Source organism: Chaetodon trifascialis, chromosome 13 (genome assembly GCF_039877785.1).
Source record: "Chaetodon trifascialis isolate fChaTrf1 chromosome 13, fChaTrf1.hap1, whole genome shotgun sequence".
Lineage (NCBI taxonomy): Eukaryota > Metazoa > Chordata > Actinopteri > Chaetodontiformes > Chaetodontidae > Chaetodon > Chaetodon trifascialis.
The window spans coordinates 5,914,922-5,936,105 of NC_092068.1; the positions used below are offsets into that span (position 1 = coordinate 5,914,922).

The 21,184-nt window shown below is 42.6% G+C and overlaps 1 protein-coding gene across 1 annotated transcript; it reads right to left on the reverse strand.

Moving 5' to 3' along the window:
* Window positions 1–201: 201 nt before the first annotated feature.
* slc1a4 (solute carrier family 1 member 4) lies at window positions 202–13,889 on the reverse strand. Its single transcript, XM_070977530.1, has 8 exons — window positions 13,257–13,889; window positions 9,413–9,455; window positions 7,451–7,516; window positions 4,053–4,219; window positions 3,696–3,929; window positions 2,100–2,294; window positions 1,822–1,956; window positions 202–1,272 (listed from the first exon to the last, which is right to left on the reverse strand). Exons 1-8 carry the CDS (start codon window positions 13,769–13,771, stop codon window positions 1,044–1,046), a joined length of 1,584 nt encoding a protein of 527 aa, XP_070833631.1. The 5' UTR covers window positions 13,772–13,889; the 3' UTR covers window positions 202–1,043.
* Between the last annotated feature and the right edge of the window lie 7,295 nt (window positions 13,890–21,184).

Here is a 21,184-nt window from a genome sequence, read left to right on the forward strand (position 1 = left end):
AGCTTTAGAGAACCATGGTTATGTAAATAACCCCAGTGTTCTGTGTACTCAGGGATAAATAGGATTAGTCTGGGGATATAAGACGTATCAAAGGGTTTTCTTACTTGAGGCCATAATGGCAATGAACACACATAAACACACTAATTCAAGTGGTTCAACGTCCAAAATGCTTCAGGTTACACGAGACTTGACCAAAAAATAGGCCACATGCTTAAGCTGTCATTGAAGGGTTAATGTTTGACGCTGTCTGCTGACGGTCAGCAAACAGATCCTCTGGGCACATCTTGTAAACATCTCCCTGAATTATGACAAACACCAAATTTAAACCTGGGACCAAATAGTTCCCTTTTCAATCTGATGTGGCTTTAGAAGACAGAGTTTGCTGCTTCAAAGCAAAAATGAGCTGAACACGCATACGTTTGCACCCGCTGAGCTGAGGCGCCTGAACGTGTAATGAAGTCATAACAGACGCCGTCAAGCTTCAGTTAGAGTTTGACTCGTCAGCATTTGGCAAGTTGTTAGTATTTTATAGTTAATGTTAGCCATTGTATTTGCTGTCTGAAGACAAAAACATAAATGCACTTGATGTTCTGATGTGACCGTTGAGCCGTGAGCATCTCATACGGTACAAGAGACAAACACAGCTACGACATTTATGGGAATGTTTAGGGACATTTTACACAAGGTGTTTCCATCACTGTTTATCGCGAAATGCTTCAATCAAGTGTGAGTAAAAATAAAAACCTCTTAAGATAGACTGATGAATTGTTTGCAAAATGAATCATTCTCAAATTCACCATATCCTAACCTCCATTAAAATACCTGGATGGAAACCCAGTGATTGAGATTTTGAGCCGAGTGACCAAATTTCTAAAGCACGATGTGCACAGGAGACTGTCACTGCTCGAGACTGGTACGACGGCACTATCCTCAAAACCATCAGTGGCCTTGTTTTTGAATGGACACTGAGTCAGAAGGGTGCATCAGCAGCAACGTCAGAAGTGTCAAAAGGTCAGGGGGCAAGACGAAAGGTCTCGCTGAGTTCACAGGACAGACTCAATGGCTTCCGGCGTGGCCCCTAAGGCTTTGCTTTGGTGCGTGACGAGCGGCGAGGTCTCCTCCTCCGCCTGGACGTTGGCCACCGCCTCCACCCGGACTTCCGCCAGCTCGCCGTCTTGCTGCTGCTTCCTCATCTCCTGCTGGTTGATGTGGTGGAGGATTCCAGCACCCAGAGCGTCGCCTTCCACGTTCACCACGGTGGTGGTACGATCCCTGGACGCACCGTGGACATAAAAGACAGACGGTTAGCCATGGCTTAAGTTAGTCTTGACCTCATGAGTTCACCACCTGAGTAAACAAACACTGCCATGGATCATCTTTCCCTTTATTACTTACCTATTTACATTATAGTCTCTTATTTTAAGTTACATGCACAGTATTTCCTCACTAAGAAAGCTAAAAAAATGGACTGAAAAACACACTTCTTATCAGCCCCCAACAGCAGGATACATGGATTGGCAACACTGATAGAGCTCCCTCTGCACAAGGCCAAGTGTCTTATCATCAGAGCTCAGATGTTTTTGATCCACAACATGAGAACGAAAAGACACTCTGGAGAGACTTGTGAAGCCAGTTTTCTGCTCTGCCTCAGACCGGTCTACTCAAGCAGCTCAGAGGTAAAGCATTTATATATTTGAACGTGTTCATATTTAACCTGCTGCTGCGTGTGCTTGCTCTAGAACCACAGAGCACTGCCGCTCGGGGGAAAATACAGGCGTATTTTCCAATACAGGCATCAGTGGGTTCACATGTTTTACTCACACAATCCAGTCAACAGCCAGCATGAGGGACAGATCGTTGGTCGGCAGGCCGATCGCCTCCAGGATGATGGCGATGGTAATGATGCCACCAGCTGGGATGCCTGCTGCACCGACACTTGAGGCTGTGGCTGTCACTCTGGAAATAATGCAAAATAATCTTATGAATGATAGAACACTACTTGTAACAGAAGGTTGACCTCTTGGCTTTGCTGGTAAATGTCAGAACAAATCTACAGATGGATCATTTTAACGTTTCATCTCTCAATCCCCTGAACTCACAGGATGGTGAAGATCTGTCCAGCGTTCAGCTCAGCATTGTTGAGCTGAGCGATGAAGACAGCGGCGATGCACTGGAATATGGCCGCCCCATCCATGTTAACAGTGGCCCCGATAGGTAGGATGAAGCGGCTGATGCGTTTGTCCACGCCGTTGTTCTCCTCAACACATTTTATCATAGAGGGAAGAGTTGCTGAGCTGGTGAGAAAAAGAGAGTGATAGAGCATTATGGTTTCATCTTCATCAGCCATTCACAGTAAACTAATATCAAACATTCACGCTTCTCAACCTTTATCCCCCAACGAAAGCCATACCAACGCTCATATTGGCTTTGCTGGATTAGTGGACTAGTTTTTCCTTTTTTTGGTATTGCCACTGAACGTCTTTCTAAACATCATAAGGACAATATGGCACAACAAAATCCCATTAATGGGCAGAACTTTCTGTTGGCTCTGCTTTAATATTCAAAATGTATGTGACACTCTTGCAAAAGACCCATGGATAACATTAAAGGGGTTGTACGGCCCCTTTTTATATCATGCTATCCTGCCCTGCTAAACTGTATTAACTTTAATCTTAACCTATAAACTTGTAAAATCATTACTGTAGTGCAGACTTACAATCTTACAGTCAAAACAAAGCTAAATATTTATCCTCCTAAGAACTGAACAATGCATGCATTTTTAATTTCTCTTTGCTATTTGGGCTGATTGGGACCTGATGAGTGTAAAAACAAAGAATTATCTTTTTACAGGATGTAGTTTCTGAGAAAAATCATGTCCACATATGAGGATATTTGTTTGTAAATTTCAATTGAACGGTGGTCTAGACAATCCAAACTGTGATGTGCACATATGTGGACGGCAGGTCCTAGGAGACCAAAGAAGCTGCATTGTTCAGTTTTTGCACAATATCAATAGTGTTGAAACAAACATCATGATTATTTTAGTATTCTTATTAGCCTTATCAGTTTCTCTTGCAAGTGTCTGTTGATGGTGGTGCTACAGCAATAGCAATGGGGGTCACTGGAAACCTGCCTGTTAGATTATGAGTTATCTTGTACCCAGAGTTGACAGTTGGCCTGAGTGTAGCACAAGAGAACAGTGCATGCAGAGAAAGAGTTTGCCCTCTGCATAGCATGAATATGCTCAGCAAATGTCATGCTCAGTAAACTGTGAATTTCCCTTGGGGATGAATAAAGTATCTATCTATCTATCTATCTATCTATCTATCTATCTATCTATCTATCTATCTATCTATCTATCTATCTATCTATCTATCTATCTATCTATCTATCTATCTATCTATCTATCTATCTATCTACATTTTGATCTTTCTTGTGTACACATTGAACTTTTCACCAGATAGTGGAGCAGCTAGAGGAAAGGTCAGGGTGTCAAGACTGAATCTACAGGTGAAGCTAAAAGGGCTGAAACTGTGTATTTGTTTCATAACTCTTTCTTATTCTAACTGTGTGTTGCTATTCCTCCTAATTTCACTGGCATGCACCTCTCTGGTTTCTATCACTGAAATGCAAACTCAAAGCTTTTCCCATTTCAGTCAGCGGTTCATGTGGGACCCTGTGATGTGACAGAATACCTGGAGCAGGTGGCGAAAGCAGTGGTGAAAGGCGTGATGAGGCCTGACAGGAAACTGAAGGGGTTCTTGCGTGTGAAGCCGAAGTAGATGAGAGGCAGGACGATACCTCCGTGGATAATGTGGCCCAGGATTGAAGCAAAGATGTATTTTCCCAGACTAGTGACCAGAAGAACCACGTCCTCCATTTCCACAATCTTACTGCCCACCAGGAACATGATGCCGAAGGGGATATACCTGAGAGATACAAGAGGTTTACCATGAAAGCAAAGGCAGAAGAAGAAAGTTGGAATATGGGATGGTAACAGCAACAAATGGTTAGTTAATTTTAAATTCCCATATGTGTCCAACTCTACTCACCACATGATCCAGGACACCAGCACCATGGTGGCCTCGTTGAAAGCATTGAAGAAACGAATGAGTTCCTCCCCCTCGTCTCCCAGCTTCCTCAGTGCCACGCCGAATATCATGGCAAATAGCACCAGACCCAGGATGTTCATGCCATCTATTTCTGTGCCAACAGGCACCTGAAACACACAGTAGATAATCCATGAATTAAAAAAGCTATTACTTTTTTCAGCCATGAAGAAAATAACATGCAGTGGTTGACTAACATGTTCATCCGGGTGGTCCCTGAACAAAACGCACAAAGCGTTGATACCACATCACTGCATCAAGGCGCCTGGCAACGAAATGTCAGTAGATACCAATTGTTGTGTTTTCAAAGAGAAATGGACAATTATTTTTTTGTTAAAGTAAAAGACGAGCCAGTGTGTCTAAGCTAGTCTGTGGGGACGACCTCGCAGTGATGAAAAAGACTGATCTTGCATGCACTTGGAAGAAGTTAACCCTCTACAGTGGAGTTTGGGTGTCCAACAAGCAGCTTTCACAGACCACATGTCTGACAGAGATGGTGTTGTGCAGGCAAGTTTCGTGGTGGAGAGCTAATAGCGAAGAAGCTGCAACTTCAATCAGAAGGAGAATTTGTAAAGGAGAGCCTTGTTGCTGCTGTGGAGCTGCTAGCACCAGACAAAGTAAAACTGTCAGATTTTCTGGAATAATTCAGGGAGATGAAGGAAAACCTGAAGTGGATCTCAATGATAGCAAGTGTCTGTGGGATTTGAACCTCAATGTGAACATTACCAAGAACCTCTCAGACCTGAACTTAAAGCTCCAGCAGCTTCTCAGCTCTCTGTTCTCAAATGAGAAATCATCAAGTGAAGTTAAATCTGAGTGCGGCCAAGGATGCTATAAAAATTTAAATGGTCCTTGACAGGAACAAGAAAAGTCAGGGGATCACCAAAATCACTAGGAGATATCATCTAAGAACCATGGACGTCTGTTCCACTTTTTGTTCCAGTCCACTCAATAGCTGTCAAGACATCTCAGTCAAGTGCAAGAGGAAAAGTTGGGGGATCATTGAGTTCTAGTGTTTCGTCCTCTGGGGACACCAAACGTCTGTACAGTTTCATGTCAATCAAAATATTTTGGACCAAAGTGGTGGACCAACAGGACTAATGTAATGACCCACGATCCACACTGTTAGCGTGGCTAAAAATGTATGTTGATCAAACTGTAAACAGGTTTGAAGTAGACAGTGGTTGCTGCAGTTCAGTGATGGCCAGATACTGTCCGCTCATTTGTAGCCTTTCATTAAGAACATGGAAGCTTGTCAAACAATAACACAGCTTTTTTCCGCAGTAGTTTATACGACACCTCTTGCTACAGAGTGTGCATGCGTGGGCGCACAGGTCTGGAGGCAGTTGAAGGATTCAGTGAACTGGATGATGGATAACGAATAAGGACAGGGACAAATCCTGAGCTCAATCCCCGTCCATTGTCCTGAGCTCTCCCACAGCTCTACCAGCTTCATCCCCTGGCACTGGGGGGACTGTCCACCATGACCCACGACAGACAAATACCATGGACTAATGCCAACATCAGATCCCCCAACTGTTCCCTTACACTGGGTCAGCGGGGGCAAGCCATGGCCTCTGTTGAGTAGTAGCTGGATTCAAAACATTATTACTATGTTCAAATTTAGCACATCACATAATACAGAAACCTTTAACAACCTGCCAGTCGGAAACATTTTTAAGTTATCATAAAAAGCATTTTCTGCATTCTTAAAAGGTTCTTCAGTACCTGTTGTGTTAAACCATTTGAGCACCTCACTGCACAGAACCTTTGAAGGTGGCTCTTTGTCGTAGCTAACAGGATGCTGCTTTGGTAGAGCTTTTTGTGCTACTATGTTAAAGGCTTTTAAGGATATAAAGAGTCTTTATATCTTCATTCATCTGTTATTCTGCTTCTGAGCTCCTGTCTCTCCTTATAACAAACTCATCATACACTCATCTATGATCCAGCATCCATAATATCTAACAGACCAGGAGCAATCTATAAATCTGGAACCAGGCTTGTGTTTGTTCCCCGTTCAGACCAACACATTATCTTCCTCACAGGCTCAATTGATATCTGGTGGGTTAAGCTGACCTGTCCACCAGCCAACACTCTGACTGAATGACTTTTGAAATCACACTACAAACACAGAAACCACTTTGTTGTACTCAGTAAGATTTGAACTGATTTAAACCAGATGTACACTTTTGGACAGTCGCTGTCCAAAGGTATTCATGATGTTGCACAGAATAAGTTGTGTGAAGAAACCCGAAATTGTGGAATTTGTGCCTCATTTCCTATGCAGTGTCATTATGAAGGGATGTTTTCATGGACAGTGTGGAAAGGAGGACTGATTCCTCTTCCTCTATATGACTTGTGAGTAAAGTATGAAAACCTTACCTATCCTTTACCTTGTGTTCATCTTAAAATGCTTTTTGGTGATAAACGCTGAACAAAGAAAACTGTACTTGATTAAGATGAGCTCGGCAGGCCGCATAAGATCTCCCCTGCTGGTTTTTGCTCTTTGCACTTTTACAGACTTTTAGTAGCAAAGTAGAAAAATGCCTTTTTTCCTTCCTGGTGAAAAGCTTCTCCCTCCTTTTTCTGTCATTGGTTTAAAATGCATTTTAATGACCTATCTAAGTGTTCAAGAGTTGTGAAACTCATGGTCGGTGCCAGTGAATCTGAATCCCTGAGACATGCTTTAATCTTTAAATGAAAAGCAATTACTCTTTGACCTGACACAGATACAAGCGTATTTATAATGGCTGTCTGACAAAACATGACCTGCTTTTAATAGCTGACATGACCACACTCACTCTTTCAAAAACTGCCGCATTTCCTCACCAACCTTAAACCCATTCTTCTTAAACTAAGCCATCCATTAGTCCATTAGTCACTCACATTGTAATTATTCAGTGAGTTTGCACCCATGGGTGACTCTCACACACACAGACTTGTTTTCATTATTTTGGGGACATTACATAGACTTACATTCATTTTCCTGGAGACTTACCCTAACTATAGCCATAACTGTGACTTGCTTAACCCTAACCCTGACCCTAACCCTAACCCTGGCCCTGACCCTAACCCTAACCCTGACCCTGACCCTGGCCCTAACCCTGCCCACCTCAAAAAAAAAAGCCCTTATCTAAACCTAACCTAAGATTAACCTTACCTCAACCTTATGAACTGAACTTTAACCTAACTTTAACCCAAGACTTGGCAAGTGCCCGCAATGTGTGTAAACAGATTTCTGTCCCCACAGCACAAGTAATACACCTACACTTACACACACACACACACACACACACACACACACACACACACACACACACACACACACATACATTTTCTACCTTTTGATAGAGGGTGGTCCCATTGGTGTCGTTTCCTACAGCAACCATCTTGTAGTCAGTGGCGTACTGCAACATAAAGGAAAGGAAAACTTGTAAATTTTGGTTGCTGCTGTTTAATCATTGGTTTTTATTGTTACATTTGAGGGCTGAAATGTGTAGTTACAGTGTCAACATGCAAATAGTGATTTTGAAGTATCCCAGGTATCTGTTAGTGCCAGTAAACACATATTGTGATTTTTGAAAGATGTGTAAGTCCTTATCTCCTCTCTGAGAGTCCAGAGTACGCTGACTAACAAAAGCAGGGGTGCTGTGACATGTATAGATTTCATCCAGGTTTGTGATCATTATCTGCCAAAGTATGTCCTCAACTGATGTCATTAGTAGTACAACCATGATTCCAAAAAAGCCTGGATGTTGTGTAATGAAAACAGAAAGCATTCATTTGCAAACAAGGTGTGTTTACTGATAGTGGTTTTACGACGTGTTCCTGAGTCCATGTAGTAACATCCTTCATACAGTCATGTGTTCACAAAGTGGTGGAAAGTTAAACCTGCAGTGCAGAACTCTTGCACTCAAGTGAAGGATTAAGATTTTCATGGCTGAGAAAATCTTGTCTTTTTGTGTGAGACTTGGGATTTTTTTTGTTAGGACACTGAATGCTTGTATTCAATATTGCAGTCAGCAGCTTGTTTGTATTTTATTGTTCTCATCAAAACTGATTTGTGACCTGCCTTTTAGGCTTGTGACCTCTGTTCTATATTCTGTTATTATTCATATTGTTTAGTAAATGTTCTTTTTAACTAATACTAAATCGATCAAACCAATCAAGAAACCCTTTTCAAATACAGCTTAAGCGGGGTGAAAATGGGCTGGGAATGATGGAAGAAATCCGAAAACCACACTATTTAAGAAGAGTGCTGCTCCTCTGAGGAATGCAGCATGTGTGTGGAATTGGGGGCCAGTTTGACACTGTCCACTGAAGTTCAGACAGTCCTCATGCATTAAAGGAGACAACCAGCACTAATACAATGCTGTCTCTCTGTGCATTTCTTTAAACGGCCCAACAGGATAAAAGTTCCTGACATCTTGGCAGATCTATGGACTTTAAATGAGACTCGAGGTTCTTGGAACTGCAGCACACTTGCACACGCAAAGGCATACAGTATGTGACCGTAGTCACAAAACTAAAAAGACAGCCCTCCCAATAATCTAAATCTTCCACTTCATTTGTTTAAATGTCTGTTTAAGCATCTAGCTGCTTGTCATTTTGTGTAAATCTCCCCTCTCCTCTGCTTTCTTGGTTTAATCCACAGTTGGATTCATTCCACAGGGGCTCTACCACAGTATAGGCTGGGTGGGGGGGATGAATTATTGAACTCAACGACCTGGCTGCACTTTGAAACTCAGTTCACTCATGAAGTTTATAATTTACTGGCCTGGTTTTAGGCAAGTTTAAGGTAGGTAGTTTGAGATAAGTTTAGGCAGTTAGCTGGAGTATGAATGCGTGTGACTGTCTCTGTGCATCCTTTCCTTTTGCTGTGTGCATAACCTTTTTGTATCCCTGCATCCCCAAATATTGAACTTTCCTGTTTCTTTTTTCAGCTTTAACAGACACGATCATAATTCTTCGAAGTGAAGCGGGTCACGCTCAAGAGCGGCGAGGCGAGGCGGGTTGCTAGGGTGGCTGGAATGGAATGGTTTCGCCATGGTAACGGCTGGTAAGCAACAGGGGAGAAAGGGTGAGCAGCGGTCTCTATTCTGAGCATCTCCTCATTAAGAGGCATTGTGAGGCTCTAAGCCACAGGCAGGATTTACAGCGGCGGTAAATGAACGTGGAGTGGCATCCGCGTGGTTAGCGAAATAAATTCTAATGAACAATCCACACAAGACACAGGTGGAGAGGATAAGCAGACAGAGTGGAGATACAATAGAGGATCAGTGAAGTGAGGTGCTGGCACTCACAGAACGGAAAGCAGCTGCCACCAAGTTTGCTGGGAATAAATTCCTGAGGAAGGACGAGAAAAACAAGTTAGATCCAGGGAAAGTTACAACTATCTTACTGCTCTTTTTCCTGTTTGAATCCATGTATTTGACGGGTACTATATAAGCCTGTGGTTTGTTATTAAAAAAAGCAATCAAACAACTACTGAACACTGGCCTCAGAAAGTCTTTTAAAACCATGTGGTTAACGCATCTGAATGATAAATTGTTCACAGGATTGGTCTGTCATCACACACTCCCTGCAGTTTGGCTCTTTTCCCAGGATCTTCCATTAAGTCCACTGTTCCCTAAATTCCCTGACAGAGCAGTTGTTCTGGCACTGATCTACTGTCTGTGTTCATCTTCTATTAAAACAAATCACCAAGGTCTTTACTAGGATTAGATATTCCTGGAGGTTTCACTGTATTCATTTACACCTCACTTTTCCTTTATTTGATGGGTAAACTGGATATTTCTTGTGTTCTTATCCATAAAAATAAAAGATGACAGTTGAGTCGTGTGTTTTCCTGTCGTCAGTCAGGAGCTACAGGGTTTGGATGTAGCCTTTAAATTCTTAAATTAAAAATAAATAAATATATGTCACTAACTTCTGATTTTACATAATTGTTTTACATGTTTTAATTGAAATTTGCTTTGTCATGTCATAATTAGCATTCATATGTACAAAACCATCCTGTACAGCTGCACAGTTCGTCCCTCCTTTTAACCAAGAAGTTTTACTTGCCTCTATGCAACCACAACTCTGCCACACAAATTTGTCATTTTGCCATTAACACTTGGATTATTTGCCATTCAGCCTTGGTATGAAGATGTCCTCACAGACCATGACTCTACATAAGTTAGCGAATCAGCATGAAGCCTATGATCACTTACTCTGTATTACACTCAAGTGTGTGGAGGAGCCAATGTTCTACACAAAGGTGAGGGGTCAAAAAAAGGAGTGTGTCATAACATGGAACATGAGATGTGGCAGTGTTTAGTTTCAGCAGTGAGTCGTGTTTGCAGGTCATCCTGCTGTGAACACCTCCATCCATCAGATGCCACGTCACAGTTCCATTCTGTGGTGTATCGGTTTTACACCACACACCAGGTCACGTAGTGCACTGATGCTGCAATTAGTAGACAGCAAAATCAACTCACTTTACTGTTTTCAACAAACAGGAAGTGACTTGCTCCTGCTCAATATATGCAGTACAACCCAAAAACAGTATACAACAGTATTTTGAGACAACATATATGACGCATATTAAGGTCTCCATAGTCTCATTTAGGAAAGCTGAAATTCAAACACTCTGAAGCACCTTGAAGTTTCAGGGCTCAAGGTTTCCTCCTGTCACATGACCGAGGCGAGGGTCTGGGTTAACCCTGGGAAACCAGAGCTGATGGCTGAAATGCTTTTCCCACGGAGCCTCATCTCTGGTGACTGATTTCTAAAGCTCTGTTACATAACGACTCTTTCCTAAAAAATCTAAGCCAAACATCATGCATGACCCTAATCCAAGGGTCTGCCAGACTTTTACTTTTCTTCAAGTTTATTGCAGGACAGTGCCAACATTTGCCACTGTTAGACAGCCATGACTCGTGATCTGCAGGCCGGTGGTCATTTCCAGCACGCAGGCTGCCCGGCTGTGAGGGGAGGGGGAGCTGATGCCCTGACCTCTATATATATATATATGAGGAAACACTGTGAACCTCTGTGAATGAACCCCCCAAACTGTCAGCTTCAGTCCAAACTGATCAGCATTAAGAATAAGAACAAGATAGAACAAAAAGTCTTCATCAGAATTGGCTTTCAAATCCTGTATTGGTCTAATCCTTCCTCAAATGTTTGGATCAACTGGTCACCAGTGCAAATAGAAAGTGACTCCACAGTGTAAGACTGGGAAATATCAGCAGCTTGCCCACCTGCTATTGTGATAAGACAGAAGTGCTGACAGCAGCAGACAGCATTCAGTTTGTACTACACGGTGCTGCTGAGGTTTATCCCTCCACCTCTTCGCCTTCCTCAAAATACACTCCACTCTCTCAACAGCTGTCAGCTCCCCCCCCACACACACACACACACCTGTGAGAACTTATTCTTAGGACCCCTCCTGTAGCTCACTGAAAGCCAGCCAGCATGCTGATATTTGTAGGTGGTAGCTTCTTTTTTTTTAACTTTTATTACAGAGATGTGTCATGCCACAAAAACCCCCACTAAAAACATGCAAGAAGATCACCACCTGACCAAATGGTGACAAAAAGGAAGTGGGCCACTGTCGCCTGGCAGCCCACTACTCCTGGTCTGCAGCGGAGGAAGGCCTGACCAGGATGGGTTAAATGCAGAGGAACAATTTCACCAAAATGCATGGCATGTGCACGTTGTGTGTTGCTGTTGTGTTAACCGAAGCATGCATGTGCATGCTGTGTGGTGATTAACAAAGTATGTTTTCTTCCTCCTCTTCTTCTTCTTTATAACTTGTTAGATTGCATTCTGGGATTCACTGACACACAAACTGAAATACATAATGAGCATAGAAACAATGGTATCAGTAAGATTGCACTGATGAGTCTTGGCACTAGCTTACCCTGCTCCTAAAGGCAGAAAAGCCAAACAGCTGAACAAAGCCACAATTCTTAACACTGGCGACCAAATGAGGTTAAAATCCATATACTGTCGTGGCAATCAGGCAACAAGATCTTGACATTCCTCTGCAAAAGTCTGCTGTGCAATTCCCCTTTTCCTTTTCTACTCGAGGGACAAAGAAAGAAGAAAAGCACGACTTTGGTGGCACTTCAGCACTGCCTTGCACTGCATGCTGTACTCAGTGATGGAAGAAGTATTCAGATGCTTCACTTGAATAAAAGCAACTTCTCAGTTATAAACAAAAGAGCTGCTTTGAAAGTCTTACTTACATAAAAGTACAGAAGTAAATATTAAAAGTAAAGATTACGAATGCAATGATGAGTGTGCAGCATTTTACTCTTAGAACGGGTTTTTGTGTAATAAAATCTATGAACATGATATTTTATGAGGCTCTTCATATGCAAAGTAACTTGTAACTGCCGTCAAATACACGTAGTGCAGTGAGCCTGAATTGTTGTGGAATAGTTGTGAACTCAAGTAAAGTACAAATACCTGAAAGATGGGCACTTAATTATGTTCCAGTGAAGATTGAGGTGCATGTGGAGGTGAGAATTTGAGGATTCAAGCAAAACCAGTTCAGCAAATCAGTTTTCCTTGTGATGACTAGTCATGACAAACAATTAACTGTTGTGTTAGAGGTGTGTGAACGGCAGTTGATGCTGCTGTGAACCAGGGTCAACTTCAATGTTAGCCCACTTCACACAATCATGGTTAACTTTTTTAAGCAAGTAGGAGGGGAACTGCCATCTCCATCAGTATAAGCCTCTGCACACAATGATGCACTCTGAAGAACTGGACCGCACTGTGATTGGTCCAGAGCCTGACAAACTGACTCTTCTAACTGAGCTTCACTGGTGTGTTCAGGTGAACTGCAGCCTGCACTGACCTGCTCCACGGCTGCATTAAGTCCATGCCAGTCAAAGATTAGCTTGGGTTTTTAAATAATGTGTACCACTCATGTAATGTTTGATACAGAGTGTGTGCGTGCACGCGTCGGATGGCTCCATGTATCATGTGTGTAACTAGCCAGTGTCCCCCCGCGCGTGACGCACGCTGTGCCACTATTCCCCTCAGAGCTGCTGCAGTGTCACACCAATCTGCTTCATATTCAGCCTATACATCACTGTTACTGTTTCAGGTTGTTAAAAAAATGACTGAAGTGTTGCGACAGGAGGCTACCTGGCGAGATCTAAGAACGAGTCAGTGGTCTCCTTGTCGCTGCTGACGCTCTCCAGTCCCAGGTTGTTGGTGTTCAGGGCTCCTGCGCCCACGCCGGGTTTGATGATGAAGGCCAGGGCCACCCCGATCCCCGAGGCGATCAGCGTGGTCACCAGAAAGTAGGCGACTGCGATGCCACCCAGCTTACCCAGGGAGCGCGTGTCCAGGCTGGCGGCGCCGGAAATGAGGCTGCAGACGACCAGAGGCAGGATGATCATCTTCAGCATCCGGAGGAGCATCTCACCGGGGAAGGCGAAGTAGGTCATCTGCGCCTTGGTCAGGTTCATGTTGCGGACCATCATGCCGAGCCCGACGCCCACCAGCACCCCCGACACGGTCATGATCACCAGCAGGTTCTTTCTCAGAAACTCCATCAGCTTCTCCCTGCAGTTCTTCTGCGCGCTTTTCTCCAGGATCCGGTCGGTAGAGGTCGAGCTGGGCATTGCGTGCCCGTTGATCTCACTCTTTTTCTCCATTTTGCCACTACAGGGAATCGAGTGAAGCAGAGTCCACTTCCAGGCAGCTCGGCTTAGATACGCTCTCACACACGTTCGGCGCACGCACTGTGCTGTGGAAGGCTGGTCCGGCCTGAAGGCTGAGCGCAGAGCGGAGGGAGAGCCAATGGCGAGCGAGCGACGACACAAAGAGCCAGTGGAACATGCGCACAAAAGCCGCTACTTTATACCAGCAGCAAATGATGCAAGAGCAGGGGAGATTGCCAGGGTCTGGCAGTGTGGCACATTTTCCTGTCCTGAATATAAACATGAGATGATTCAAAGTCCAGAGGAAGAGAGCTTTCCCCCAAATTCTGTTTCTTTTCCTGGCTCTTCTCCCGTGACAGAGAAGTGGGGGAAAGATTAAGAATATTAAAAACCATGTCAGGCTTATTCTATCCTCAGATTATCTTGCAACTGCATGTTTCAACACAGAAACCTTTCTGTAGAACTTCTTTTAAGTGAAAGATGTATGTGGTCTCTTGCTTTTCTTTTATTCCTCAGTACACCAAAGGTTCCCTCTGAACCTTCTTTTCACATCCATCAGCCACATAAAGCATCCCATGCAGGGGCTCTATGTCTTTTTTAATGCAGCTCGACAGCTGCAGTCATTTCAGCACTGGGCTTTAGGGCTGCTGATGAAATTAGACTACAAGGAAAACAGCTGGATTCACAGATCCCTGCACTTCAACATTTTACAAGCACACAGTCAAGTGAGGTGAGACCTGACCCTCAAACATGTGGACTATCAGGTCCTCAGACTGAGGAGATGGATGGAAAGCAGAGGGCTGTCAGCACCATGGCCAGCGCTCTGTGTCTTCTAGGGGGCGCTGTGGGGGCTGTTTTTTACCTTTTTTTGTAATGCAATTCATTTGAATGGAACAGCAGCACCGAAAGATACATGGGTAATTTCCTGAAATAATACTTACTGGAGAATAGACACACACACACGTTCCTGAAGCAAGGACTAATATATTGCACATAATGACCATTGAATTTGTACACATTTACTCTTGCGTATCCTCGTTGCACCTTTGGTGTTTGACCACGAGATGGCACTATAATAAAGCTATTGTGCAAGTATTTACACGCAGCAGACAAGTGCACTTCCGACAGGAACAATAAGTAGGAATAAATGTTAAGTTATGCCTCTGCTGTGTTTTTATTTGTAATTAACCCCTTTTAAAGCGCATTGTACTGCCTTTTTTATATGAAATGTGCTGTATGATTAAAATGTTAATATATTATTATTATTATTATTATTATCAGTAGTAGTAGTAGTAGTAGTAGTAGTAGTAGTAGTAGTAGTATCATCATCATCATTGCCAGGTATGGGTGTTTCAATAGTCGATGCCGATACTGATATTTCTAGAGCAGGCCAGCCAATATATAACGCCCATATCATGTTGTTTTTTTGCAGTTGGAAAAAATACTTTTGAATGAAAAATAGTTGTTTTAGTTTAGTTTTAGGGCACTTAACAACTGCATTTACATGTAGTAGCACCCAGCAGTATCTCTTTTTTCACTGAACAGTTAGAATTATTTACTTGAATACAGAAAAATATTTGAAAATAAAAAATGTCTGTGATGAATCTGCAAACATGTTTTGTTTCATAGCCTCGTGAGCCACCGATTATCTTGTGGATGTTGGCCAATTAATCGACTGACCGGTTAATCGGTACACCGCTAATTATTAATGTTGTTGTTGTTGTTGACACATGTATTAAGCTAGAGTTTAGCAAATTAACTTTGAATATGAATTGTTTCTCTGTTGCCCTTTCTTTGGAGTATAACAATTTTTATATATAAATATCTATAGTGCTTTACTATGGAGGCCCAAACGTGACAAAAGTATTAACAAACGAGTCAAGATATAAAAGGGGGATCCCACCCACTTAACACATCAAAGTGTGTTTCCTGGTCTTGGGCGTACTCCTGCACACGTCAAAAATGATGAACATGACTGAAGTCTGGAGGAGTGGAGATAGAAAGTGACCTTACCAGACCTCTGTAGCCCCGTCCTCATGTCCACTCATGGTTTGAGGCTACATTAGCCGCTACTAGCAAAAGACACCCGAGTCTTCAAACAGTCTGAGTTGCAGTATGGGTAATGTACAGTAGGCTCCAGGTCGGCTTTCATTATTGAACTAACAGTATTATTTATTGATTGTGATAAGTTACATTTGACTGTCTGATACCTTATATCTTTAATTCACTTTGGATGACTATCATGGCATTATACAGAAACACAAAAAACAAATTGAAATCTAAAGTATTTTGGGGGAAATGACAGTCAGTAAAATCAGCCAATTACCATGTTTTAAGTATCCATTCTTCCATAAAAAAATCATGTTGTTACAACTGAGAAGCAGTATCTAGATGACCGACAGAGAGAAGCAGCCCTCTGTCTCATTGCCTCTGTGACTGACTGTCATCGGTGTTGTCCTCAGTGACCTAAGCTCTGCTGTTGCTAAGTTGGGCTAAACTTTCCCTCCCTCCACCAACAGAGACAGATTGTCCCCCTTCCCCTCACAGCTGTGTGGCCTGTATGCTGGAAATAACCCCCGGCCTGCAGATTGGGAGTCAGGGCTGTTTAACAGTGGCAAAAGTTGGCACTGTGCCGTAGTAGACCAGAAAGAAAAAACAAAAACAGAGAAAGACATCAACTGAGCTTTATAATGCAGACTATTGAGCTGTTACCCAGAGACATACAATGTCCAGTGCAAAGTCGAGACAGCCCTTGCATCAAACTGGGACTGTATCAAACAGCCAAATCAAATCTGAAGCGCATCTGGAGCATTACCGAGTGAACTGTTTCTGTTAGCTTGCTAGGCAAATGCTTTAGCTACTGTTTGGTACAAGAGTTTGTACCATGATGCACTACATTCACAGTAGATGCTTAACATTGCCTGAACTAGCTCCTGTAGTTTTTTAATGATAGTTAGTTGCAGCTAGGTCGCTAGCTGAAAAGGCTAGATCTGAGAGTGTTTGACTACCAGTATTTTCTGTTAACTTGCATGCAATCTAGGTAGCTACGCAGTCCTCTTGATTGCTCCACTGATGGAAAATAGCAACAACAAGCTCACTGACATCTTACATTTGCCTTTGTGAGGACACGTGCGTGCCGACTAAAACCTTCAACATATACAACAAGAAACGTTGGTTTTCAGGAGAAGGCCTACAGAAGTGGGGACAGGAACCTGCACAGAAAGGTCAGAAACACACCAACAAAGGAGATCAGAGTGGCAAAGGGGTGCTATACTTCAAAGTTCAAAAACGAGTTTTCAGCTAATGAGCATGCATCAGTGCGGAGAGGCCTGAAGGACATCAGCAGCAACAAGAAACCATCCCCCCGAATGTGTTTTACTGCAGGTCTGATAATCCCACGTACACCCCCTCACCTGCTCTGACATCAAACAACCATCTGCAACCCCTGCCGACCACCTCACCCCTCCCTACTGACACCCCATTGCACTCAGGATCTGTGAAGAGGATGTGTGTCAGCTCATGCAGAGACAGAAGATCAGGAGGGCATCAAGCTGGCCCCCATCTTCATGCAGATGTGTGCAAAGGTCCACAATCATCCCTAAGAAACCTTCTATCAGAGGTTGAACTGAAGTCCTGACATCTATGGTCATGAAATCCTTTGAAAGACAGGTGTTGACCCATCTGAAGGACATCACATGTCCCCTGTTTGACCCCTGCAGTTTGTCTACCAGGCAAACAGGTCAGTGGAGGATGCAGCGACATATGCAAGAACCTCTTTTGGACTTGGTGCTCAACACCATCATCCCAAAGGTCCTCCGCAGCAGTTTCATCCAGCTCACTGTGCCAGCCTTCACCTGTCAGTGGATGGCAAACTTCCTGATATACAGGTGAGGAGTCTGCATACAGATGGGAGGTTGAACAGCTGGTCCTTTGGTACTCAGAACAATCTGGATCTGAAAAAAGAGGAAGGAAGTTCAACCTGCCTTAGATGCTGCTGATCCAGTTCTTCACTGCAGTCATCCAGTCTGTTTCATGTTCCTCCACCACTGTCTGGTTTGGATTAACCGCCAAACAGAGCAGGAACAGACTACAACAGACAGTCAGAAGAAATCACTGGTCCGACCTGCACTTCATGTAGGATGTATACACCTGCAGTGTGAGGAAACAGGCAGGAAACATCACTGCAGACCCATCACACCCCCGACACAACCTGCTCCTACTTCTCCCCTCTGGTAGGTGCTACAGAGCACTGACGGTGAAGGGTTAAATCAGACACACAGTGTTATTAACCCTCTAACACCAAAACATCCACTCACTTCCACCACAGAGCATGTTATGGCTCGCATGCTGTACCCAATGTATAAAGACATGTGTAAATGTATATATGGTACGCTAGAACAACTTACTGTACTCCAAAAATATCCTTTGATGGAGTCACTCATCATTCTTAAAACATCTATAAGACCTTGAATAGAATCATATGATTTCATGTGTTTCTTATGCAAATCAGGTTGCTCTGAGAATCAAACAGCAAATTAAGGCCAACAATCAGACATTCAGGAAGGGAGTTATCCATTTGTATGTTTGCCGGTGAGTGTACATGAGTGCAGCCTGTGTGTGGACACAGACATCCACAGGTTGTCTGTGCTCCAACAGCTGCAAGTTTTGGTTTTGTTATAGGAATTTCAAGAGTTGTTGCAATAATACAATTTTAAAAATACAGCCTTTACATTCATGCCACACATCTAAATAGATTAAACGTTTCTAATGAAGCGTGTTGGGTAATGTGTTTTGTGGTGACCTAACTTGAATTAGGGTATTCAAGATGAACTTGGATGTTCATAATAAGAGCTGAAAATGGAACATGGACAGTTGGTGGCTACTGTTGCAGTATCTGCAGCTCTATGGTTGGATCCATCATTTGTTTTCAGAGGCAGAATTGATGAGATGTGAGTTGAGAAAGTCAGTACCGAGCCTCCTCCAAATAGGGAACGTTGAAAATGAAAAACCTGGTTACTTCATATCATGTGCTACAGAAACATCTGACAAATGAAATCAGTAAACATAAACATACCAAAGGACCTAAAAATCAAGATTATCCTACATGACATGTCATTTCAATTTCAAAGGTGGAAAGAAGAGAAGTTATTATTAGAGATGGTTAACATTTGAAAACTGTTGCAGAGGGAAACCTAATGGATTTCCACTGTCAGGAATTAAGCTTCTCAAAATGTAACTTAACTATCCACCATTTTTACACACACGCACTGACAGAACAGCAATTCAGTGCCTATATTCCTGTTCTTCCTTCTTCTGCTTCTCCTCCTGCTAAGTCACACCCCTTGCAAAACTTTTAATGGTGGCCATGTTTTTCAACCGATCTCGCTTATTTATGATGGAAATGTGTATCTCAGTCCCCAAAGACCATATATCCATTTTGGTGCTGATATAGTCAAAATCCAAAAAGTGGGTGCAATGTGATGTGTTCAGTTTATGTGAATTAAGCAAAAATAAAGTACAGTCAACTTTTACGGTCCAAGAGGCTTTTTCATGGAGCACACTGAGCTGGACTTGTGTCAGTATGAAGGCCGTGGTCTTTCAAAAATGTAATTTTTGGGCCATAATTGCAGCGCCACAGCCTGGCCGATTGGACTCATATTTCTTGGGAAACACATGCACATAATTTCCAAAGTGTCATGTTTCTAGCTCATTCCAGCTCAGCAATTTGAGCCACTGCAGCAGGAAAATAATAATTAACCGGCACATACGCAACTGTTTGCCCTATCGTGCAGAGTGCAATATGTTTATGAGTATGCATGCAAAGAAGAAGACTGTGCACAATATCAGAAAGTAAGGAGACAAAAGGGACATCTGCTCTCTTTACAGTTTATTGTATATATATATATATATATATATACACTTTTATATATATATATATAAAACTACAAAAGTAAGACTGTTTCAAATTCATAGACAGCTGTCCATTATCTCATATACTATTTGGGTATACATATATATGTATGTATATATATATATACACACACATACATATATATACATATACATATAAATATATATATATAATCTACAGTCCATATTTAGATCCCAATACAGTGATCAGCTGACAGTTTCTCTCTCTATGTTTGTGTTCTATTGCATAGAAAAAGGCACAGCTCTGAGGTCTGTGTAAAATACAGCCTTCTTACAGGAAATCAGCTGCGGTCAGTCTTTCTCGGCGATTCGAGCCGTCACGCGATCGCACGCTCAGACAGCGCTAAAACAGGTTCGGTAACAAACACTGATCAAAAAAGTCTCAGGAGCTTGAATGTTGTTCATACTATGTACATTACTTTTGGCATTGAAGCATCTATGACAGGCTTTGGAGTCTTGACATCTGAAGGTTGGAGACAGGTTTTAGAGTATTGCTGCATGAACTGTTCGCCTTCAACTGGAAAATGATGAACAAAAAGTACAAAAGATGTAAAAGGTTGTGGCTGCCACCCCACGAAAAATCAATAACAAAGCAACAAACAAACAGATAAACAAGATAATATAACTACCTATGTATATAAAAAATGGCTTCCACCCATATTCCTCACTCAGATACATTCCTATCTGAAGTACATTCCTACCACACATTCTGTACACACATTTACAATCCAAATGTTCACTTCACATCAAAAATAAATATATTTACACAGAAAAGAAAAAAAAAACGAACAAACAAAAAAAACAATACGAATAAATAACTTCATTGACCAAAAAAACAAGCACTCCAAAAGTCAAACATAGTGAAAGAAACCAGACACAGTCATGTACAAACAGTATGAGTTGGTACTGCTATCTGCTTGGCTCACACTCTGCTTTGAGTTCAGCTCAAAGGCAGTTCATTTACATACTAACTGAGGTCAAACGCACACTGGGAAACAAATCATCTTCCATTGGAACACGTTTTAACATCACCCCAACCTCACTGCTGCTGTAAGAGGAGTCAGACTGGATTCCAGGTAACACATTCTGTCCCATTAACAACTACGGAGTCCCACCAGCCGGGACCTTTGCTAGCAATACTATTAACATGTTACACCCTATTGCAAGGCTGTGTTAGCAGAAACAAAGTGCTATGCGGTTCTTGTGTTACTTGTGACTTTACTTTCAAAGGAGAAATCCACCCTGCATTATTGTGAAGTACCCTGCATTTCTGAACACTGCAGTGTCTGTGGTGTCTTTTTCTCATATTGCTGTGAATAACTGGACAGATGGAGATATGTATAAATATGACATACAGTGCACAGCAGTTACAACAACTACATCGAACACGTTCACCCAAACACCTTTACAGGGTGATAACACGTCATACGTTATGTTCTGAGCGGTGCTCTCACCCTCAAGTGGCCATTGAATGCA